At 45.4% G+C, this 25,338-nt stretch overlaps 1 protein-coding gene across 1 annotated transcript in view; it reads left to right on the forward strand.

Moving 5' to 3' along the window:
* The first annotated feature begins 4,306 nt into the window (after positions 1-4,306).
* Positions 4,307-25,338, forward strand: part of LOC138521051 (hepatocyte nuclear factor 4-beta-like) — a 395,333-nt gene continuing 374,301 nt past the window's right edge. The window contains exon 1 of the mRNA XM_069633573.1: positions 4,307-4,695. Coding sequence (XP_069489674.1) covers positions 4,581-4,695 — 115 coding nt within the window. The 5' untranslated portion in view covers positions 4,307-4,580. The remainder of the gene's footprint in view (positions 4,696-25,338) is intronic.

Consider the following 25,338-nt stretch of genomic DNA (forward strand, 5'->3'; position numbering starts at 1 on the left):
TGGCAGAGGTAAGCATGGGTGTGCCATACTGGTGGTATTCCACCTCATTATATGGTAGCATTTGCTGCATGCATGCAGTATAACAATGGAATATTGTAATCACTAAATGCCCTATCAGCCAAAATGTGGTGGGCAGTATAAAACTTGGCAGCGTTTGCAAATGCTGCCAGGTTTTACCATTAACACCTGTTTTGACCATTACCGCACTCCTACAATGGACTTTGATAGAAACGGATGTAAATCAGGTACAAATCACCATTTAAAAAGTGATACTGTTACCTTTATCTAATGCCAATAAATAAATGGCAAATGTGGCTACGGATTTTGGAATTTCCGTTTTTTGGCTGCACAACAGTTAAATATATATTGCATTTCCTTTCAGAGCTAGAACCTAATGTGGCTTCCTCTCTATAGTCAAGGAGACGTTTGTCCAGGGTAGAGTTTCTGGCAAGAAGGCTAACACTTCTAAAGCCGACATGGGGCAATCACTGGGTACCAAACCATGAGTTCCTGTCCTTTAGCCCACTGGGAAGGCACCCTAGGTGTCCTGGTGTGAGATAAGAGATGATCGGCAACCAGTCTTGGGAGGATAGCTCAGGGGCAACGTGCTCACCTTGGAAGCAAGACGACACAGAGCAACACACGTTCGATCCCCGAGTCCGCCCTTAGAAACCTCTGGGTATTAAGCGCGTGATAAATATCCTATCATATCACATCATATCACCATACTCCAAGGAAAACAAACAACCTTGTAGGGAAAATGACTAGAAGAAGTAGGCTAGCTGCCTCGCAGCCTCCCATCATCTTCAGGACTGTGTCACCTGACGGAGGTATCAGGTAATATTATCCCCATAATGTCACCATACATATAGTGACGAGGAAACAACATAGGTGACATTATTTATAGGGATAATTTATGGGGTACATGGGAGCGGGGTATGCAGGGGTGTACCCTGCTCCTTTTAAAAAAATATGGGGGCTGCAGGGATGTCCCCCGCAGGTTTCATGGGGTAATATCGCCGCAAAAAACCTGGCACCATCCTTGAATGATGACATTTTTGCGGGGATATTATCACGTGGAACCCTAACCAAAAGGTCACCACCTCAGCCAAACACAGAGCTCTAGAACCACAATAACACAAGGGTGGAAACCAAGAAAGTAAAAGGGAGGCAATTAGGGAACAATCTCAGGGGGATTCTGTAATGCCCTATCTGCGCACATCCTATTGGTCCACTCATTCCCACACTTCTAGGGGGACTTAAAGACTAGCGACTAATGGCTGAATCATTAACTAGCCCGTCCCCACCCTCAACCTTTACTTTGCAAAGTCCTATGCCCAGCAGGGCTACCTCTCCCTGTTATCCTTCTGGGGTTGGTAAATTGAGTACCATTAAATTGGGTAATAATAACAGCCGTCACTCAAGCTCTTAGAAAAGGAGATGCTGTGATATGATATGATAGGTTATTTATAACACGCTTAATACCCAGAGGTTTCTGAGCTTGGACCCGGGGATCAAACCGGTGTTGCTCCATGCTGTCTTGCTTCTAAGGCGAGCACGTTGCCCCTGAGCTATCCTCCCGAGACTATGCAAAAACCTGTTATTTGTCTTCTTCTTCTTCTATGTACCCCCTGCTCTTCCGTCTTATTCATTTGCCGTCTCCTCTGATATGATATGATATGATATGATAGTTTATTTATATAGCGCCTATACACAAAGTGTTTCAAAGCGCTTCAAGGAGGGAGGGGACATAGGAAAATACAGTTCATTCAGTAAAAGTCCTTGGACAATACAGAATGTGAAAAATAACTATCATAATAGGCCTGTCGACATTTCTGATAGTGCAGGTGCATAGAACAAGTAAGGTAAGAGGTAATGGATAGGAAGGTGAACAAAGCAAGCAGTAACATTACTATGTCTGACAACAATTTACGCAGTGCAGGTGGTAACAAGAGGGGGGGTGGGAGGCGGTGGCAAGGGGAGGGAGGGGGAAGGAAGGAGAACAAGGCACGCTACTGAGCAAAAATGTCGGTGACAAATTTAAAAAGCAGGTGGAGGGGGGAGGAGGGAGAAGAACAAGGAGGGGAGGAGGGGAGACAGACAAGCTGCTGTCAAGAGTCACGGAACAGATGACAGGAGTAAGTGCTAAGAGGAGGAGGGCTGAGAGGGGGGAGAGAGAAGGGGGGACTAGGAAGGTAGTAGAGGATGGAATTGAGGAGGGGGTTACACAGTGACTAAAGGGGGGCAGGGGGGCTCACAGTGACTAACGGGGAGACAGGGGGTCACACAGTGACTAAAGGCGGGCAGGGGGCTCACAGTGACTAACGGGGAGACAGGGGGTCACACAGTGACTAACGGGGGGCAGGGGTGGCACAAAGTGACTAACAGGGGGGCAGGGGGGCACACAATGACTCAGGGGGGGGAGGGGGGCACACAGTGACTAACGGTGGGGCAGGGGGGCACACAGTGACTAACGGGGGCAGAGGGGCACACAATGACTCACAGGGGCAAGGGGGCCACACAGTGATTAACGGGGGGCAGAGGGGCACACAGTGACTAACGGGGGCAGAGGGGCACACAATGACTCGCGGGGGGCAGAGGGGCACACAATGACTCACAGGGGGGGCAGAGGGGCACACAATGACTCAGGGGGCAGGGGTGCACACAATGACTCAGGGGGAGCAGGGGGGCACACAGTGACTAAACGGGGGGGCAGAGGGGCACACAGTGACTGACGGGGGGCAGGGGGGCACACACTGACTCACGGGGGCAGGGGGGCACATAGTGACTAACGGGGGCAGAGGGGCACACAATGACTCACGGGGGAGCAGGGGGCCACACAATGACTCACAGGGGGGCAGAGGGGCACACAATGACTCACGGGGGGGGCGGCGATCCGGCGTACTACGGTGGACAGCGGTAGACAGGGCCTCAGGAGTGGGCCTTGTGAGGAGGGCCGGCCAAGCCTGCCGGCCTTCCCATTGGCCCTGATGTTACATGCTCCAGCCAATCAATGCCCCCCAGCAGCACCAGGCCCAGCACTCCAGTGCAGGGTAAAAACGAGTGGCCATCTTGGAATGGCAGCTCCACATCAAAACGGAGCACAAAGGACAGCAGAGTAAAACGAAACGGAGCGATTTCTGGCTCACAGAGTCTGCAATTTACAGATGTAGCACAAGCCTGTGCATAAAATATTTGCATAAATGTTCATTTTCGAGCGTCCTTGCGCGCATCTTGGAGTGGCCCAATGGTAGAGGGCTTACCTTCCAGGCTGTCCAGGATCGTAGTGCACAGAGTGAAGAGAAGGTCAGGTGGAGGGGAAAGCTGAAGCCGCTCCGGCAGCCCCATCAGAAAGAGGGATACATTACTCTGTTAAAGGTTAGCTAGGTTCTGGATAAAGGAACCCACGTACACACAAACAAAACGATTGGCATACTCGCGCCTGATAAAACCAGTGTCAATTTAGTGACCATATATATTATGGGCAACCAAATAAAGATCCGGATGTATGAAAATACAGCGCGAGCCAGCCCTATGCCGCTTTGGGTGGTATTGCAGAACCCTTGCACTGGTGTACAAAAAAAATATTCTTTCAATGCATTTTCGCAGCCGTGCAGTGTTTGCCCTAGTGCTAGTCCTTTGCCCTGGTTCAGAAATGCGCTGAAAAAAAATACGTTTTCCACTAGGGCAATTATTTGACTAAGATTGGCGCAAAGTATCTGTAATACCACCGCATATTCCAAAATGTGCTCCAGCAAATGACTTCACCTAAACTCAGAGGCGGACTGGCATGCAGGGTGATTGGTGGATTGTCAGCTATGACAGTGCCTGCCCCTGAAGAAGGGTAGGCTTAGACTGCCTGACCTTGACTATCTCTGTGCCAGCCCTGTGGGCCTTTCAGAGGCACTGGCCTAAAATGGCCGACAGTCAATATGTAGTCTGAACCTACAGATAAATTAGATGCCTTGCAGGAGGCTGAACCGAGGACCTGCCCAGTGCGACACTTTGCGTTTGCCGGCCTATATGAAATGGAGACGTCATGGTTTCTGTTCTCTCTCCAGGTGAGTTTATGGCAGACTTGCCGTTACTGATGACAGCGTTATTGATTTCTGCCCAGCCTGTGCAGATAACTCTTTAAACAGAAAGTTGCGTGTGCCCCTCACCCTTTAAACAGACATTCGCGTTCACCCGACTCCCCCACCTGACCACGTGGGAAGAGTTCCTCCCGCAATGTCTCATCGTGATACTGTGGATTTTTTTTTTTTTTTTTTTTTTTTACACTGTGTACACAGGGCATGCAATAAACAGCATTGCAGAGAGCCAAGGATGCAATCCGGGCGGATTCTGCTAAGGCCTTATCTGTGCCATATAAACATAGTATGACATAGGCAGAGAGTATAGGCGCTTGGCACTCAGGAGGGAGTGGAGGTGCAGGCAAGGTGCCTCCGCACGACACCTAAGGGGTGGGTGGGGGCAAGTACAGAGCTCGTCCTCCCCTGGCCCTGGAGTAGAGTTGGCCCTTGTAGTGAATGACCCACAGGTTACTTGGCACCGGTCCCCCTGGCAGCTGCTAGCCAACAATGAAGCTTTGCGACGCCATGATGGACATGGGCATGCCGGACTACACAGAGACCCTGGACTCGTCGTACACCATGCTGGAGTTTGACGCCCTGCGGGTGCTGCCATCTAACGCAGGTGGGTTTCATGATGCAGGGAATGTTACCGCTTGAATAATGTCTGGGGCGTTCAGGGATGTCTGCTGGGGCATTCATGTGGTGTATTCTGCCCACATTCGCATATTTTGAATAATTGATTACAGTCAAGTTCATACATGTAGGTGTGACTATCCAGACTGTGTACAGTGCTGAGTTTTAGTGTCTACAAATATGGACAATCGCTGGTTATTTTCTTGAGCATCAAGACTGTAATGTACTGGTTGGGGACATGGACTATGTCAGTGCAAAATGGACCTTGTGATTTTTGTGTGTATTCTCTACCCTGAGCTTGAGGCTAGTGTAACTCTACCTCGCACCTATGCTCTGTGCAGGCAATACACACTCAACTCCGGCCACCAAGCATTGGACATGCAGGCTGAGAGGATCGGTTCCACAGTGAAACCTGTCTAGTTTTTGCGCCTGCCATAAGCAGGCGGGTACCATTTGGGAATCTTGTAAATGAGGGCAAGGTGCCAGGTCAGTGCAGGTGGTATTTACATTTGTTTTTTTACGAAAGGGTGTAAAGCCGCACAGAATCTTGACTCCACCCACTTTCCCATGCAGGATGGCCTTCCCACTGAGATCTGAGTGTGAGGTGCCAGGCACAAGTTCCCACTCAGTCTTGGGTCCATCTAAGGTCAAAGAAGCCAGTCATAATATGTTTTGTTTCATATTTGTATGTGTATGTATATGTATAATATGTGCACTGTATCTAAATCACTTTTGATAAATCACTTTGGATAATAGAAATATATCAAATCAAATCACTTTAAATCTACGAACAACATTTGCTTCCACTGTGCTTGTCTGTGCATTGGTTAAACTGTGCAAGGATAGAGATGTTGCAATGAAAGCATAAGGGTGGCTTATGCAGTCTAAAAATATATTGCAGTTTACATTTATTCTATTTATTTATTTATTGTTCGCTTGTTAGGTGCTTATACAGTAAGTCAATTCTGTTTCAAAGCACCCACAGGACAACAGGGAGGGAACATGGGATTGAAACATTAAATACAGTGGAAGGAAAAAAGGATGACCCAACTGTGCCTTGTGAGTATTCTGAAGGTGCAGGTGCAGCAAGGAAGAGGGGAGAGGGAGTAGGTGCTGGGGTGTCCATGCTCGTGGGTGAGCAACAGATGAAGTGCATGGTATGGCAAGTGCTAAATGGCCTGCAGCTGCCTTGGGTGGAAAAAGTGCAAGCCTCCAGGAAGGACAGAGGCCAGAGGGTGCCGAGGCAAGTGCTGAAAGGTAGACAGAAGCTGGGGCAATTGGGTGTGGAAGGTCAAGAACCCTGCGGATGGGCCCTGGAACACCAATCACAGCACAGCAACTGTGTGAGATTGGCAGGGGAGGGAAGAAGTTAAGGGATGAAAGGAACACATCTTGCAGCCCCTTCTGATGTAGGGATGTGAAAGCCAACTTTCATACTAGCCCAAGACCAGTGAGCCAACACATAGATTGGCCTATTACATTGTACATTACAAACAATTAACCCGTAAAGTTGGCTTTAAGATTGATGAAATCTTGCTAGTAAAAACAATGAATGTGTCTGGTAAAAAAAAATCAGACAGATGAACCAGTGGCTAAGACCAGTTAATGAAACCACACGCTGGTCAGTTTCCGAATCTGTCTGTGTGGGTAAAGGAGAGGGCTTTGGTACAAAGAAAACTATTTTTAAAAGAAACACCATGGGAAATAATTGCAGATTGGAAAATGAGTTCTATTGTGAGGTTACCTGAAAATGAGTATTCTGCTGATATGTGGCTGTGCAATGGCTCATATTTGACATTGCGGATACAAATTAATTCACCACACCACACCACATAATATTTTTGCATTTATTCTACTTTGCAATCATTGATAAAACACAATGCACACAACAAAAAGCAGAAGTATTACATTGCTGTGCAACAAGACAACAAGCCTCTTCATAAAAGCAAAATGACGTAAAGTGAGCAGGTGTCAATGAGTAATTGCTACAGTGGGTGATGTTGGTCAAAATCATGACTGTCCTTATTAGTTCATTAATTAATTAATCTTTTATAACACGCTTAATAGCGGTGACCAGCCTCCAAGCGCAGGACAGGGATTCCAACTTTTATTGCACTCTGTTGTCTTGCTTCCAGAACAAATGTGTTGCCCCTGAGTTATCCTTCCGGCCTTCAATTTGAGTTCGGCATTTATGTAGCAATTTCATTTTACAGCCGATACATTTCCATGTTTAGGAGAAATATTGCGCGCACTTATATTCTTATCGCAGACCTGCCATTTGACGACATCTCACCTGGGGTATTTCACTTGTCACTTATGATAAATGCCGGATATTGTGGCCTACTCTAGGCATTCCGATTCCCGAAGGCTTTTGTACAGCGGTTTGCTTTAGAATGTGGGGCTGTGATGTGCCAGCGTCACGACAGTGTGCCCCTGCACGCCACTGCAAAACGTAAGGGCGAATGTTGGAGTGTATCTCTTTATACATCTACACACAAAGGGTCCTACAAGCCCTATGGACATGTTTAGTAATGTGACGTTAGGCACAACAATTCCTCATCCCAGCCATTGCACTCCCTACGCCTTTGATATCAAAGATGGTTCGACCTTGTGACAAATCCTTGAACGTTTACCTACTTAAATACGGACGGGGTCAAGGTTTATTAAGAAGAAGCTATTGAAAGAATGGTCACTGCTGAACGGAGGATAGCACAGGGCCACCACGCCAGTCTTCCGTGCAAGACCACAGCAGAGCAACAGAGGTTTGAGTCCTGGATCCGCACTTACAAAGCGAACCCTGGTGCAGTATTGGGCGCGTTTTAAAAGAACAATTAAATAAATTAATAACTAAAATACATTGAGCACGATTAGGATGGACCTGCGAACATATTTCCTTCAGCTCCACACAGCATATCCTTACTATAGTGGCAGTATGACGTATCCCAGAGAAGCGTGGCTTTCTAAGAGAAAGACACACTGGGTCAGCCGCCTTGTAAGGATTGCTCAAGAAGCACGAGTTGGGAATGGTACAGTGTTGTGCCTTAGGGTGCTGTCGGTCCTAGAAATTGAACGGGTCCTAATTTCTTGAACAGGTCCTAATTTCTGATGTAGGGAGCCAAGACACATATGGTTTTAAGCATGATCACTACGTTTGTGAATAATTGATGTACACATTTTGATGTCTTGGGTTCATGGGCAATGTCATGGCAGCCATGACAAGTTAATCATGAACCAATACAGACACACATTCTGAAATGTAGACACACAATGCACCGTTACGCAAGACCAAGCAGACGTCCTGCAATGCCACAATAGTCTTGATTGTGATATCCACTCCCAAAATGTAATGCTGTACTGTCTGTTGATACTTGGTGGACCCTTGCCATTGATCTTGAAATGACACACAACAATTAGGAACGGATTCATGGAATGTTTAGCGCGATGCAAAGTGACTTTGCACTGCCAACGTGCGCCCTGAATCACAGAGCCGTGCAAAGTGTATTCGTGCAGTGCAAAGCCACTTTGCACTGCAACAGTACTCTTTGCACCGTGCTAAATGGGCCCAATTCGTGGTGCAAAGAGTACGTTTGAAATGCAAAGTGACTTTGCACTGCTAAAATACACTTTGCACCGCTCTTTGAATCTGGGTGTTTTGTTGGCAGTGCAAAGTCACTTTGGACCGCGTTAAAAATTCCATGAATCAGGCGCTTACTGTCCTGCCCATCTGGAAAGAAAATCTCTGATGAGCCCAATAACCTTGGCAACTTTTGGCGCTCTGTTGAAAGGTAGTAGCCCATGTATAGTTTTTCTGTATTAACCTGCCTGAGGATAAACAGACTCTGCACTCGGACACTCACTCACGCCTCTCACTCACGTGCTCAGGATAGTCCACCACTAGCAGCGCTCCTTCACCCCATCCTCCTTGATCTCTCTGTGGCCATTGGCACTGTCAGTCACCCTCTCTCCATTATGTCCTTGAATGAACGCAGGATAGCACAGGGGCAACGCGATGGTCTTGGAAGCAAGACCCTTGCAGCGCATCCCGGACCCGTGCTTAGAAACGGAACTCAGGTACCGTATTAAGCTCGATATAAAAAAAAATCCATAAATAAATAAAATAAATACTTGACCGCCTGAGCATCGGAAATAAGTTCCCAAGCAAAGTGCAGGACTTCCAAAAAGCACCTCATGTCCAAGGAAAGAGCCTCTGTGTTCTACAATCTACTACAGTGCCATCATCCTCCATTCACTACAGGGCTGAAATAACTGCAAACGATACGTACATATACCTGTAAATATTGTATTGTCAGACTGTGATGTCCAAAGTCCCACTGATATCTTTCCCCTTCCTCGCGGTGGTCCAGATCCTGTTTATTTATCTCCATGCACCCTGCAAAGGGATTGCTCCTCTCATTAATACAGGCACCTCAAAGCCTTCCTCTTTGCCTCTGCTTTCTCTCCCCCTCTCCCCTGCTGATATCCTGACTGTAACTGCTCAGGTTACCTGGCCACCCATATGATCTCGGGCCCAAGCCCTGCTAGTTGAATGCTTGCACTGCCTCCCTGGAAACCCCTGCACCTGGGGACCGTTGTTCTGTATCCCTACAGTCCCCCTACCAGCACTTTGATCTGCACTTCCTTGCACTTGCCACCAACTGGCCGTTTATTTAGTTTCTTATTTATTCCACTTTTCCCATTACTGCACTTTCCCCTCTCCCTTCCCCCGCACACTTTCCCCCCCCATGCACTTGCAATCTGAATGACACTTGACCTAGTAGGATTGTTGTCTGTCCTCCCTTTGCCAACCCCCCTTGCCTCGTAGCGCCTTGAAACACTTGTGTATAGGCGCGTTATACATATCATATCATATCGTTCTCTTGGGACTTTGGAAGAGCCTTTCTGAGCCAAATGCTTGCTTCTCTCTTCAGTACATACAAATGGACTAAGTGTCGGCTCCTTTGTGTCAGTTGCTTCCTACAGTCTGTTGGGAGCATTCAGTCCCCCTAATTGTACTGGGAGTATGTGCCTGTTTTAGGGGGTACACATGAAGAGTGCGCCCCTTAGCTGGAAGGTTCAGAATATACTTCAGTATTCTGCACACAGTGCGACTCTTAGCTTGCTATTGCTCGCAATGCATCCTTTTGCATAGATAGTAGGCCCACTGGGAAACATGGCAGGGATTATTTGGATATCTACAATGAATGAAACACGACACAGCTGCAGATGCCGCCGATTCAAGCCTGATGTTTTGGATTTTTTTTGTTAAAAGAAAATGTGCAATCATTACATTTTAATTTTTTTATTTTTTATTTTGTTTGTACCGCACACAAGACAAAGCCCGGGGGGCCCAGGGGCACCAACAATACAATACAACAAAAATGATTCAGAAGAACAAGTGGAGGTCAGGGGGAGGCGGAACATCTAGGATGGTCATTATTTATTTATTTTATTTGTACGGCGGCGCACGAGACAAAGCCCGGAGGCATAAGGGAACTTATATTTGGATTCGACTGGAGCATTAGAATTGGTCTGACCCACGTTATGTGGCACCCGGAAGAGAACTGTCTTTTAAATCCTAGAAGACTTCTGGACCCTTATGTATGACGAGAAAAATGATGCTAGGAGTCTCAGAATGCCAAGTGCCATTGGCTAAAACCCGGCACTGGCTAACAATGTCCTGGGAGCACGAGCTAGCTATGCATATGTGCTGCTATGTTAGTGTGGCACACGGTATCTGGAGACATGCATAGATGCCGCAGACCTCGATGCGGTTGCACCCACATTCCCCTGACACGCTCTGCATTTGCTTGCAGCTATCCTGGAGTGGCAACCGCTGTCACGTGACCATTGTGTTACCCACTAAAATCGTGGTGGGGAGGTGTCTGGGTGGATTCACTGAGCTCCCACTGCACAATCAATGCTTGCAGAAGAGGCATAAAGAACCAGTCATTCCAGTGGCACGGCTTCCAAGCCCTCTATTGAACCTGGGGCTAAGCCCGCACTGATCTTCCCTATGTTCACTGAGGGCCTGATTCAGAGGAGCCTTTTATAGTGGCGCAATCCCTTGAGCACATGCTCTGTGCATCAGGCCCTTAGAGTTTCCAGCTGCCCCATGTTTAAAATGTTCCACTGCATCCACTGCTCGCTCTTTGGACACACATGCTAGATTGCTGGGACTTGCAGGCCCTGCATATTATGCAAAAGCAAAACCGGAAGTTAAGCAGCTCGGTCTTGGGTGTACTGTTAGGATTTCAGTACTGAAATACCCTTCCATTTCTAGTTCTATTTGGTTATTAAATAGCACCACTCACCCAAGACCCCTTACGAGACTCACAAGCAAGAAACATAAAACTGAAAGAAGTGCCATCTAATCAATTAATCATTTAATCAATGCATCTCGCCGCCATCATGGTCCTTTAGTCCGTCTTTTATACTCTGCACTTCCCCTCGCTTCTCTCCCAACCCACATTTTCTGGTATTCTCGTGTGTTTTCGATAGACATTCAATATCAGCTCTTTAATATTCTCAAGACTCCCCGCATTTTGCTTTCATACTATCAGCATATGTGTTCTTACTTTTTTACCTTTGTCTCATGTTACTGTTTTTGCTTGACCTTCCTTATTTTTTCTCAATTTTCATTCCTTCTCCCACTGTGTTTTTGCTTCCTTTTCAAGATGCTTCCTTTAACTATATCTTTACCTCGCTAATGTCTCTTCATTTTACTTATGTTCATTTTAGCTCCAATTATGTTTCTAGTGTATCATTTTTAGTTTGGCTATTGGGTTGTGCTGCAAGCACTGCTTGTAAACCAAAACTATTGGCATGAAGGCAGAAACAGATTGGATATGAGGAAGGACAAATAGACTGTTGGTGTTGTTTGACTTTTCACTCACCCATTAAACACTGTTTGCCATGCTAATTCGTATAGCCATCCTCCACCCACTACCTGCTTCAGTGCCCAAAACAAACACCCCCTAGGGTCTTTATGATCTAGCTTTTAAGGGGATGCCAATGCTCTTTCTAAACAGTCTTCTGAAGGGCGATGGCTTTCTTGCATCTGCAAACCAGCTTATGGTATAATACAATTGTCTTATCCAAGTCTGCCTTTGGTCACTTGATTTATGAGCATTATATGTGTCCATACATCTGCCCCTTAAATTCCTGCTTCAAAGAAGCATCGGCAGACGCCACCATAATATGCCAAGACACTAACACCATTTGCAAGCAGTAGCTCCCTTATGGCCAAGGAGTACCTTTAGGGCAGTGTCTGGAAAATGCCTACACAAAAGCTAAAACTTCTGGCTTTGGCAATGCTTGTTTAAATATACAAATGAGCATGTCGGTCTGTATCTATGGGCTTTGAGTGCACATTCTATTTATTAGATGTTCTCTTCTGTTCGCCTCCCAATGCCATCTCTTTACCTACGCTAACCTTCTGCTCATCCTCTATGCCCCACTTTCTCAGATTACAACTCGGCAAATAGGTTTAAGCCCGAAAAATGTGCTTGGGAACTGTCAAGTCACTCAGATGAGCCACACTTGAAAGACTAAACCCAAGTGTCTGCACTTAGTTTCGTAGCAGGGTAGGATCCTTTAGTCTTCCCTACCTTTATTCTTCATCATTGTGGTGTTTGATACAATGCCAATTGATGCGTGCATTGTCTTTGAATACATTTGTGTTATAATTTTTTTTTGCTTACAATGGAAATTTGAAGTCTATATTGCCTTTGAAACAATTTATGTTATTCTCATTCTCAATTCAAAATAACTGTATGCGAACTATATTTTTTTTAGATATACATTTTTTATACATCACTATGCTGTATTTGCACTTAAATGTTTTATGTTGTTTCTCTGTGTCTTTTATTATGTTTTGAAACACACATGTTCATTTATTTCACTTACTGAACTGTGAATAGAATTGTTCCATATTCCAGCCTTTGTGTTGTTTTCGTTTTTTCTGTCAAAGGGGTTTGAATGCGATTGGTCCTAATTAAAACTAAAATCACATTCCAGATCATACATTTGTCTTCTGGACAGATAGAGGTCGACTTCGAGTGGTTATCCCAATCATTTAACCCAGTCCCTCTCTTTGGGCACAGCAACATTTTTCCTTTGGCTGTTTAACCCACTTTCTTTGAATGTCATTTCTGTATGAATGATTCCTGGCCTGACATTATTTCTCCTACCTTCTGTCTCTATGATATTGAAATGAGAAGTAATTGCCCTTCCTTTGACTGCCTGTTTTATTTTCCACCCGCTTTATTAGTGCATGGCATTTGTTGATGTCAATGTCCACATTGGTTAGTACAGTGCACACCTGTAAGTGGTATGGTATCATAGACTTGTATCCTTGTCCGTAGGTGCATTCACTACACAACTCATATGCACAATCGACCAAAGTCAGGCTTCTAGGTGCACGGTGCCTTGCATGTGAATTCCCTGTATCTTGTGGTATATTGCGGGGTAGGAGATAGATTCTGAGCTGGTCTCCAAGCTTCTTGCTGTTGCTAAGGCTGTGAGGAGGGCAGAGTTGTGTGCAGTGCCTATTGCAATGCGAGCTCGATCTCTAGCATTGCGTAAGGTTCTATATCTGATTAGCAGAGTTTAGCCTGATTGCAGGTGTGAGGGTTGTAGTTGCCTAGAATTATGTGTATGTGTGGGCTGTTGCAGGAGAATAACACCAGGGAGAATGTGGTGGCAGTGGGCACCTTGAAGACTGGAGTAAGCACTGGAAGGGACTGAAAGCTTTATTGTACACTCTGCTTGCCAACTTCCACTCTGCTGGAACGACTTGGAGCCATTACACTTCACATCATGGGACTGTACCTACCTATTTTATGAATCACTGGTGCATTTGCCAGGGCCCATGTGCATCCTGTATCAACAAATGTGCGTGGCGACACACTCCCAACCAAATACACTGTAATGACTAAGAATTAGTGACAAGGCGCGCACTCTGTTGCTAGTCAAGTTTTTCTGCATTGACTTCTCCAACAACGCACGTTTTCATGACTCCATCAATCTTCAGGGAGGCTGTGTTTCTTTACCCTTTCAGGCGTGTCTTCATTTCCTTTTCAGGTGTAGCAGGTTAATTGACTATAGTGTCTCTAAGGATTCTGGTACTTGTATTTTTCACACTTAATTTCTCTTGCAGGTGACTGGAAACAACTCCCTCCATAGCACAAATCTTACCCTTGATAGGGGGAGGGGGAAAGCCATGTTTGTTGCTCTCCATACTAAGGCATGATGGCCCTGGTGCTGCAGCCTTTTGAGCCCGGGACTCCTGGAACATAATGGTTAAGAATTAGTGACAAGGCGTGCACTCTGTTGCCAATCAAGTTTTTCTGCATTGACTTCTCCTCCAAACGCACGTTTTCATGACTCCTTCGGTTAAGGGCTTGGGTGATTATGGTGTTGTAATTTCTGAGAAGTTGGTGGCCAGCGGGGTGGAATGAGTGATGTAACAGCTGTGTTTGTAATGTGTTTGGTTTGTCTCATTGGGGGCAGGAGTGTGTGGCAGGTGGGGAGAAGTTGTGTGGCCGAGTGAACATTAAGGGAGTGACAAAGTGGTCTGACCATGGTACCCAAATTTGATATTGCACACAGACCATGTTTGGACAGTAAATCAGAAGGTCAATGATTTTGCCGGCTCTATGTGTGGGGGGTAGGTGATGGGTAAGGTTGCAGTAGGATAGTTGAGTGAGAATAATGTTCAATTTGGGGTTGTTTTCTAGATGTGAAGTACTGGGTTGAAATACATTGGGCAGATGTTTGTGCAGGGGAGCTGTGGTTGTTAATAGTGTGTAGTAAAGTTTTACCATTCAGTGTGGAAATTAAGATTGAGTGTTGGGATGGTAAATGGGGTGGACAAATGAGGAGTGTTGTGTGATCAAGGGGAACAGCTGAGAGAGAGGGCTTCAAAGGATGTGTAACATGGCTGATTGGGGTTGTTATATTTTGTGTGGCTTGTCCCTGTCGTGGATAAGCTATGGTGGGGGTAGTATATCAGGGAAGATAGGAGTGTGGTGGGTTGCAGCCACGTCTCTGTGAGAAAGCGTGGTTTCAAGTGCATGTGGTGATGCAGTCATAGATTTCATGTGTGTGCAGGAGCAGAGTAACAGTTGAGGAGTATGCATGTGTTTGTCATCAAGTGCTTTGTTTGTGTCGTGCGTGGCATTTAAGGGAAAACAGGGGCTAACAGAAGGGCACAGAACGAAATACAGAGAGATATTCACACCTAACCTCAGCTCTCTTCATGCTTTTCTGAGGACGCCCCGGCGATTGGCAGTGGCTTATATTCCCAAATTGACCTAAAAGTAGTTTGACAGGAAACACATACTAATATTGTAAAAATATGAGTGTATGTGTTATGAGAAAGTCACAGCACACAATAGTTACTGATAAGAGTTTTCAGGTCGACTCCAAGTGTCATACCAAAATATCTCACAGAATGGCTCTCATTATTGCTTGTGCGGTCTGCAGCTCAGGCATGGGATAGCTGATTACACCTATGTGACGTGTCTTTATTTTGGTGACATTGCATCGGTATTTGATTTTTTTATTCTATTGGTGAACAATTGATGGCCAATAAGTGCATTTTTTTTTCTTAAGAAGATTAAAGTTTCCCTGTATGGAAAAACAAACCTGTTAAAATAAAGCACAGACTTACCACTGAAATAAGTACTTGGATCCTGTATCACCATTGTATTGTATTGTATTTTCACTGCTTTTCGCCTATATTTTTGTATACAAATATGGTGTAAAATTTGTGAAACATTATGAGGGCCAAATTCGTTTCCATCTAGAGCTAACCAGCAACTGGCTCCCCTCACTCAGTCTTGTATTTTCTGCATTCAACAGCACCCTCATCCCTAAAACAACCAAGCCTAGCACATGCATTGTAAACATTACAAATATAGCTCAATGTGTGACCCCCTTCTCAAGCATCAATACAAAAATAACTAAATAAATAGCCTGATTCTTTCGACATATGAAGACACAAATGTAAAATTAACACTATGCATCGTAAGTGATGGCTGTGTCTTTTAGAAATGGGGCCTTCTCTGATGTATACTGTTTTCGCTCGTGAGTACATGACCCTTTTCGATCAGGGACGTGATAGGGTTACCATCAATGTTTTCCACCGCATACAACAGTCCGTACATGAAAGATTAGGGAGCCATCATATCACATGCTTTACTGCACCAACCATACACCAGTGGCAGCCATGATGCATCGATGTGCTGAAGGCAAGTGGGGATGTTCTGTTATGTTATGTTATTGATTTATAGAGTTTTAAGGTGGTAGTGGCAGGACTTGGAGACATTGTTGACTTGGAGCGAGAGGGTTAGGTCTGAGTCTAGGGTGCATCCAAGGTTTTTTACTGAATTTGAGGGTGTCGGCGAATTGCCTATGGCAGATGGGCAGGGTTGTGGGATGTTTTTACCCATGCATCCAAGCCCTACAATAAAACTGTGCAGTACTGGCATGGAAAACATCATGATGGCCAGAACTCCCCAGAGAGTGCACAGGGAAAACATGAAGAATAGGCTGCCACCCATTTTTGCCTATGTTGTGAGCACAGGAGGGCACTGCCTAAAACCACCATTGGGCTACACACACAGTAGCCTGAAACCATTGGGAATGGCAATGCTGATTGCCAAAAAAAGCAACTCAGAACTGTGGGGAATTCATTTTCTTAATCCCAAAAATGGTTGCATTACCAGTACTCACCACTATCAGAAAGCCGGCGTTTTAAAACCACCAGACTTTTGTGTAAAACTGCACAAATGAAACAAAACCAGACCAAGGAAAGACTTGCTAAGAGGTGGAAGAATGTAAAACCATATTCTGAAATGACTTGAAGGAAGTAATTATTTAATGTATAGGTACAAATTGTCAGTTTGATTTGAATGTAGAAAACTGGGAACAAAAAGTGACATTTAGCTGAAACCTGGCTTAATGAAACTGGATTCTGCCTGACAACTACCCCCGACAGGAGAAACCTGCTCAGCCACTCCCCTTGCCAAAAGGAGTTGTCATCTCTCTGATTAGATTACGGGTGGAGCACCTGGGGACTACATAGAGTTGAACAAAGGCCTGTCCTGGACTCAGGCAAATGTTATATTGGGGGGCCGTAAAGTGGCTTCCTCTTAGGGGAAACTGGGAGGGGCAGAGCCTCTGCTAGCAGCTGAGCTCGGGGGAAGTGGATAAACCAGTTATTCCACCCTGTGATGTGGGGAGCCACACCCCTTTTTGACCAGAGCATAATTTTAAAAAGATAGATAACTCATAGTGCGGACTTGTCAGAATTATATAAGTAATATCATTATTTTTGTGATTTTTCTGTGAACATTTTGAGAGGCGTTAGGACCCTGTGGTGTATTCTGGGGGGTTGCTAGCGGAAAATAGGGTCTCACTCCAAATGTCTGCATGTTAAAAATCTGACACTTCATCAATTAATGTCCATACTCCTTGCGCACATGTGTGTAATTTTGGGTAAATGTCCGATATTGCAAAACCAGTTAAAAAGCGCAAAATGTTGTCATTTTTGAATGCAAGCCCCCAGGAAGATCAGAGGCTGACAAGCATGGACCATAAGGAATATATCATGTGCACATGTAATTTCAACAAATTGTATATCTGGGAAAGATGTATTTGAATCAAATATAGATTTGTGGGCAAACTGACCAGGGGAGGATCCGCTGACCCATAAACAGACCTCATCATGATGACAATCCATTTCCTTCCCCCAATCATGGGAGAGGGGAGAATTGGGCCAATGACAAGTAGAGAGGGGCAGGCTTAGCTAGGCCCAGGCACACACCCATTTTCAAAACACATAAAAGAGACTGCTGGGACAGGTAGAGACGTTCAATTCCATTTGCTGCGGAGCATGCTGACCGACGACTTCACATCCAGAGATCCAGACTTCAAATCCATCAATCTCCAAAGACCAGAACTTTACTTCAGAACTTAAAGCAAGGGCCTAAACCCACAAACTGACAACTCTTCTCAGCAGGCCTCAGCAACCTTAAAATCATTTGCAACTATTCCAGCGAGCTGTTTGAATTCTTTTGCCAAGAACAATTGCCAGAGACCAGACCAGAGATCCAGAGTGACCCAGACCGCTGTGAGCAGAACCAGAGAGCTGACCCAGATCACTGTGAAGTGCCGAGACCAGAACCGGAGTCCAGTCCAAAAACCTGACCAGATCCGTGGCGAGGCCTATTTCAAATTTATATTGTGAGTACCTAGCAGAACTATGCAGAACCAATCTCTTAGTTAAAATAATCTAATCCAAACTATTTTAACCTAAGTAGAACTGCCTCCTAGAAATCGTATCATCTGTCATTTTTAAAGCTGCACAACTGTCACCTGTCAATTCTGCAGCTGCAAGCTGTCACCTGTCATTTTGAGTTTATTTTAAATCCGAAAAACAACCTTTACAAAATCGTTCATATCTCTGGAACCGTTTGTCCTAGGAACTTGGAGCTTAGAATCTCAGCTTTCCAACGAACCTAAAACCGACTTGCTACTCCTTATACTTTTGCCGTAATCGCGATTCACGCACTCGCGAATTTTGCCGCGATTTGCGATTTGGCCTGATTTCTTTACCTGTAAAAAGATAGCAACTTTTTGCTTTCCTTTGATAAAAATGTGTTTGCCTCTTAATAACCATCCCTGAATCATTGCTAAAGTGAGCCTGAGCTCATCCCAAGTATCTCTAACTCACCCTGAACCTCCTAAAGGGAATTAAAAGCATTTTTAGCATATTTCTCACTTCATTGCCACCACATTCAAAACACTTGGGCCTGTGTTTTAAAACTCACACCTGTTTTCTCTAAGCTTGCTGGGGTGGGAATTGAATTTGGTATTGTATTTGATTGCATTCCTGAGAACTGTGTGTGTTACTTCCATCTCCTTGCATTGCATATAGGGGGGGGGTTAATTGCCACCAGGGGAAAAGTGAACATATGATATCTTGTGAAACCATATTAGTTAGTTCTGTACTGCATTTTCATTCAACATTGCATCCATTTCAAACCATAAAAGTATTTTCGCTGCCTTATCCATCCTCCACCAACTCCTCATTGATTGTAAAGAAGTGTGCTAGTGTCAGATTACCCATTGTTGATTAACATTATATTTATAAGGGCGATATCGATTATTAATTTATTATAAAAGCGTGGTATCTATATTTTGTTTTATTTCTCAAATAAACCTTTTAACCTCGCAAAACAGAACTACTTCTTGGCTCAGTGGGGTCAGGGGGATTCTAAGGGAGGGGTGTTATATAGGGGTAGTCATCCAGAACTCATGAACTTCACATAAAGATATATCAATAAGGGTTTCCATTCAGTATCCCAGACTAGGCATTGACTTAGCTGTAGTGTTGAATTGAATCCTCTTACAGGGTAGTGGGTGCCAAAGAAGTTTGGTGTTGCCACATACCATGATTTCAATTTTGAAGGGGTTTAGCCAGAGGTGGTTTGTGGTCATCCAGTGATCTATGTCGAGGAGGCAGGAAGCAAGGTCGGGTTGGCAGTTGGGTTTTGAATTCAGGAGTTTTAGGATTAGTTGTGTGTCATCGGCGTAGTTGTAGCACAGGATATTGTACGAGTGGATTATTTGTGGGAGGGAGGACATATAGAGGTTAAACAGGGGGCTGATAGGCATGCCCCTTGTGGAACTCTAGTGTTGACTGGTCGGGCATGGGAAGCATAAGTGGAGAGTAGGGTTATTTGGTTCCTATTGTTGAGGAAGGATGCTATCCATTTGAGAGCGTTTCCACGGATTCCGAGGGAGTGGAGGCGGTCAAGGAGGATTGAGTGCTTGATTGTGTCGAAGGCGGCGGATAGGTCAAGAAGGATTAGTGCTGCGCATCCCGCAGAATCAGCAGTGTTTTTAAGGTCATTCCAGATTGAGGTTAGGGTGGTTTTGGTTCCGTGTTGAGCTCTGAAACCTGATTTAGTGGGGTCTAGGAGATTGATGGCTTCGACAAAGACATTTAGTTGGCAGTAGGCGGTTTGGTCAATGAGCTTGGCAAGGAACCTGGTGTTTGAGATGGGGCGGTAGTTTTTTAGTTTTTGGGCTCGAGAGGGTCGAGGGAAGGTTTTTTTTTAGAAGAGGCTTGACATGAACAGTTTTGAACCCGTCGGTAAAAATTCCCGAGGAGAGGGAGTCATTTATGATGGTTCTTGCGTGTTCTCCTGCACAGGTAGATGCAAATTTTATTTTGAGGGTTGTGGATTGGCAGGAGTCCAGCGGGGAGCCGGATTGTTTCCGGGCAGAGAGAAGTTTGAGAAATTGGTCAGTTGATATTGGAAGGAAGGAGTCGAAAGTCTGTTGGGTAGCGGTCGCATGTGGTGGGATGGCTGATAGGGTGGGTGGATTGTGTGGTGGGTTTTAGAGAGCTAGTTTGTTGGTTATAGAGTCTGTTCTTTCGAGAGCTGTGGTGTAAAAGTGTAGAGAGAGTGAGTTGCTCAGTGATTTTATGGGGGTGGGACCGGTGGTGGTAGATGATGATTTGGTGAATTCGGTGATGATTTTGTGAAGTTGTTTACTGGGGCTTTTACAGTTTATAATTCAGAAGTTGTAACAGGCGTTTTTAGCTTTCCGGTTTTCGGCCTTGTAGTGGCGATGGTGCCGGGCCAAGGTGGATCTGCTCAGGGCTGTTTTGTCTTTCTGCCATTTGCGTTCTAGGTATTTATATAGTTGTTTAGTGGTCTTCAGTTCTGGTGTGAACCATCTAGGAAAAAGGCCATGGCGAGCTGATGGTTTGCAAGAGGGGTGAGCGGGATTAGTGAAGTGTTGAGCCATGAGTCAAAGGCGTCGGAGGTTAGGTGTTCATTGGGTATGCGGGTAGGGGGAGGAGACTGAAGGAGTGCATCGATAAGATCGGGAAGGATTTTTAGTTTCTTCCAGCATTTGCGTAGATTCAGAGGTTCTGGTTTGGGTAAGGGGAGCTAGTTGGGTGAACGAATGGCAAAAGAAACAATGAAGTGATCGGACCAGATGATAGGGGTGGGGGGGTTTAGATGTATCAGGTTGTGGGAACTGAAGATGGCGCCAAGTGTGTGTCCTTTATAGTGAGTCAGCCCGTTTATGTGGGTATGGATGTTAATCGCGTCTAGGCCGTCAACCAGAGAGTGGGTCATAGGGTTGGTGGGGATGTCAAGTCATATGTTGAAATCTCCTAAAAGGATGAGGGTGGGATGGTTTAGTTAGAGGGTGGCAATAGAGTCTCAGGGGTTGTTTGGTGAATACAATACAATGCTGAGGGGAGAGCACCTATGGGCACAGTTCAACATATTTCCTCTCTGCCTGTCCAGCATCCCAGAGAGGAACCTTATGGGTGACCTGAAAGTGCAAATAAAGAAGACTTCACATCACAGTCTTGGCCAAGCCACCTGTTTCTGATGCTCATATCACCACTATGGTTGATTTGGGCAAACCACCACTCCACTGATCAACTAGATCTTTGTCCTAGGGCAGCCTCCCACACCCGAGAATGGCTCCTGAAACCTCACATCCTGCGCAACTCCCCGCAACACTGCATGCACACAAGCACTTAGCCCCCATCCTTGCCAAAGAATTTTATCTCTGGCACAAGCAGTTGAACTCCATGGTGCACTTCCCGCCGTAGTACAGCAGAGGTTGCATGTCTTCACATCTGCAGCAGCAGCAAGGCTAGAAATGATCACAGTGTGGCTCCAGTAGCCTGGTCTGATCCCAGCTCACCTCGGCTGATCCTCGCCTCAGACCGACAGCGACAAAACTACAAAAGCCCCTGTAGCCAACGGGCATCCGTCACTAGAAAGTGTAGGCCGGAATCCACCTTGTGACCCGTTATGCATAGCACAAGTCACACACCATCGTGAGAGTACCCCTTTCCATATCAGTTCAGCGACAAGAAGTTGGCAAGAGAGTGCAGGCCCAGGTAGGCAATTGGACGTAAGGCTAAATTGCTAGTTGACCTACAGGTATCACTAAGCATCCCTTAAAAACAGCCATTTGGGTGCTTGGCACTAGCATCCGCCCCCTTTATCAATTGTTAATGTTAATGTTAATGTTAATGTTAATGTTAAAGGAAATTTGTACCGCGCACTATCACTGCCGGAGTGGTCCCCTGGCGCTCTGGCAGCTCTGAAAGAGGGGAAAAAGGGAGGGTGAGTTAGTGGGAGGAAGCTGGAAAAGTGCAAGAGAGCAGTGATGTGCTGTTGCTGGCCTCAGCCCGGTGGGTCCGTTGGCTGGGCCTGGGGTGTTTTGCGGCCAGTAGTCTTCGTGTACTGTTGTGTGAGTCCAGGGGCCTCATTCCGAGGTTGGAGGTAGCCATGGCGCTATTAGCGCCATGGCTACCCCCTTACCGCATACCGGGTTCTGGTTCCCTGAATGGGGAATTACCGGATCATTCCAACCTTGGTTGGACCCGGTATTTCCCCATTAAGGGAGCCCATCCCCATTCCCATTCGGCTCAATGGGAATGGGGACCATGCTAGCAACGGGCCCGTTAATAATGGGCCCGTTGTTAGCATGCTGGTCCTTTAGCGGCTCCCACTAATTGCACCTGGTAAAACCAGCTGCTCTTAATGGGACCCGCTAAAGGACCTTGTAATGAGGCGGTAAGGGGTTAACGGCACCAGCACCTTACCAGCGCCGTTAACCCCTTACCGCCTACCTCAGAATGAGGCCCTATGTGTGTTTTATGTTTTGTTATTGCAATGTAGTGAAGTTTGTGCGGTTTGATGTGTTGTAGGTTTGTGGTTGTGTTTTTGTTTGGAGTTTGAGAGGTGTATGCAGGGGGGAATTGTTAGTGGATTGGTTAGTTGGCATTTCTGTCGCGAAGTGAGGCGCTGGGTTTGCGTAATCTCCTGAGATGGGGTGTGGGAGCATTTCTGCACCTCTGCCCTGATCTGTGCTTGTCCGGTACTCACAGTCCCTTTCACATCTGGCCTCCACTTCCATCTACTTCCTTCATACCTTACCTGCCTTCCTTTTCCACTCAAACAGCAGTGTACCTGCTAATGTCCACAACTCAGTTGGAGTGTGGCGATTGCTAACATTTAGATAACTCTATCACAGTGTGATACCTGATAGCAATTATGGGGTGAATGAGGATGTTGGCTGGGAATGTAGCTACTTTCTTCAAGGAGGAGATGATCAACACCAAGGTCTCTCAAAGATGTACATGCAAGAGCTCTGCCATAGATCAAACTCTCTCTCTAGCAAGACCAAAAGAGTTTAGTTTTCCTGCTCTGATGTGCTAGCTGAAAAACGTATTTAAAAAGACTAGAGAGTGTGTGGTTATGCAATGATAGGTTCAACAAATGTCGCAAACATTTGGGGTTATTCAATTACCCTTTACTATAGTTAAACGAATCATTAAACCTCCATACAGGACCTCTTTTAAGAAGGGACGAGTTACTAATATCTATCTGCGTTTATTGCATTACATTTATACAATTAGATGAATTAATGTTTTGTGCTGGCCATCCGCAAAGTATTTTTATTACTTCCCTATTTTCCATTTTTTCCCATCCTAACCAAGTAATTTCCTCAAAATCTAATAAAAAAACAGCTGCAATCTGTGTCACGTAAACTCTAAATCAATATTTTTCATGAATTGTTTTTTATGAATGATCACCTAAGGATGTTGTCAGCAAATCAGATTGCAAAGAATGTGGGCTTGCAACTACGTTATAAGGTCAAGTTCCTTCGTAGCTTTTGCATTACTTCCCCGGTGCTGCCATTTCTTTCCCCTCAGGGACAATTCATCTTCCCCTCTCTTTCCCACCTCAATTACTTCTCCCCCCTCACACATTTACATGTGATTCCTCTACCTTTGGCCTCCTCACCCGCCTGATGTGATGGCCATCGGCAACATAGAAAAGGGACTTACGTTTGTTTCTATGTTACGTGGCAGCCACCTTGTTTTTTCCTTTTTTAAACTGGGATCAAACCTATACTGTCAACCCGGTTTGCTAATAGCTTTAAGCACCCAATCTGTGGTGCAGACTTTGCTGATAACGGAGAAGTCCTTGTGGTGGCCCTTGCTTTGCTCACGCCCACCCTGGCTCAGGCTGGTTACTGGTCAAGCCTGCACCCCTACTAGGTGATTAACACTACAAAATGTGTAAGCAGACCCGCTAATGTATGTGAATCTGAAATCGACATTCTCAGGTCCGTGGTGCGGAAGGACTAGGACTCACCCCACTCAAAAGAAAATCCCATGTGGTGGGCTAACATCCTTCACAGGCTATTTCAGATGATAAGTTTAAAGGGACAACTTCTGAAGTCCTGGAAGAATAGTATAATTGGGCGCGTCTTTAAAAAGGGTCAGTGGGATGATACGAAAAACTATAGGATTCTAGCTATGCTGGAGGCGCCAGCCCTCACCCTTGTACTCATAGCCAAGCTTAATGCCTGGAGACAATATTTTGACATTTGTTACTATTGTACAGACTGCCTGTCGAACAGGGGCTCAGCTCATTTACGCTGCTTTTATTGATTTTAGTTCAGCGTTTGACACGGTCCATAGAGATTTGCTTTGGACCGATTGATTGATTGAGATATTTGACTAGTGCTTGCATCTCGGACTGAATCGAATCACGGTGCGGATGTTAAATCTGAGGGCATAGCTCAATTGATTCGCAAATAATTAGCACTAGTTCTTCTCTATCAGGTAACAGTTCTCTATTTAAAAAGGTGGGTTTTTTGTTTTTTCCAAAAAACTGGCAGGGTCTTCGTACTTCTTAAATCTAGAGGGAAACTAGCTTTGGGCCAAAGACAGAGTGTACAGTCTCCTCTGACCACACATTTGGTGGGTGGAACCATTAACAATTGCTTATCCCTTGACCTCAGTGATCGAGATGGTTGGTAGCGATGTATCCTTTCCACCAGGTAACTTGGTGCTAAATTATTCAAGTATTTAAATATTATGCATTCTGTTGTAAATTTAATTCAAACTTCCACCATCAGCCAGTGGAGAGATCGACACAGGGCTGATATCGGAGTTGACTTTCTTACTCCAAATACCAACAGACAGCCGCATTTTGTGCCCTTTGCAGACAGTGGATTTGTTTGACAGGCGCCCCCATCAGAAGACTATTGCAATAGTCCAATTTGGAGTTTATTGGAGCTCCCACTACTACCACGTGATTTTTGTTTGGACATAGGGAAGAGCCTGACAGAGCAGTCTAAGAGTGTAAAAGGCGGCTCAAACTTTTGCTGTCACCTGACCATCACAGCCCAGATTACTCTGCTATATGCATCCCAGATTCTTGATCTTGGATGCATATTTCAATTCCGATCCAAAAAACACTGGCGCTGGAGGCACCTCATTTCATCAGTTAGCTGTTTTGGGCCAAACAAGATTACTTCTGTCTTATTTGGATTAAGTTGGAGCCAGTTAGTAGACATCTAAGCTTCAGCTTCATTCAGGGAGTTATTCACCTCTGAGAAGGATTCCTCGCAATATTATTTAGTCTTATGAATACCTGCATGCCATCTGCGTATGACTGAAATCTGATGTTATGCCTGCACAATATATCCATAAGAGGGCGTAAATAAAGGTTGAATAGCAACAGCGACAGAGATGGTCCCTGCGGGACTCCAGAGCACTGCCAAA

The sequence above is a fragment of the Ambystoma mexicanum genome, chromosome 1q, assembly GCF_040938575.1.
Source record: "Ambystoma mexicanum isolate Mex_15411 chromosome 1q, UKY_AmexF1_1, whole genome shotgun sequence".
Lineage (NCBI taxonomy): Eukaryota > Metazoa > Chordata > Amphibia > Caudata > Ambystomatidae > Ambystoma > Ambystoma mexicanum.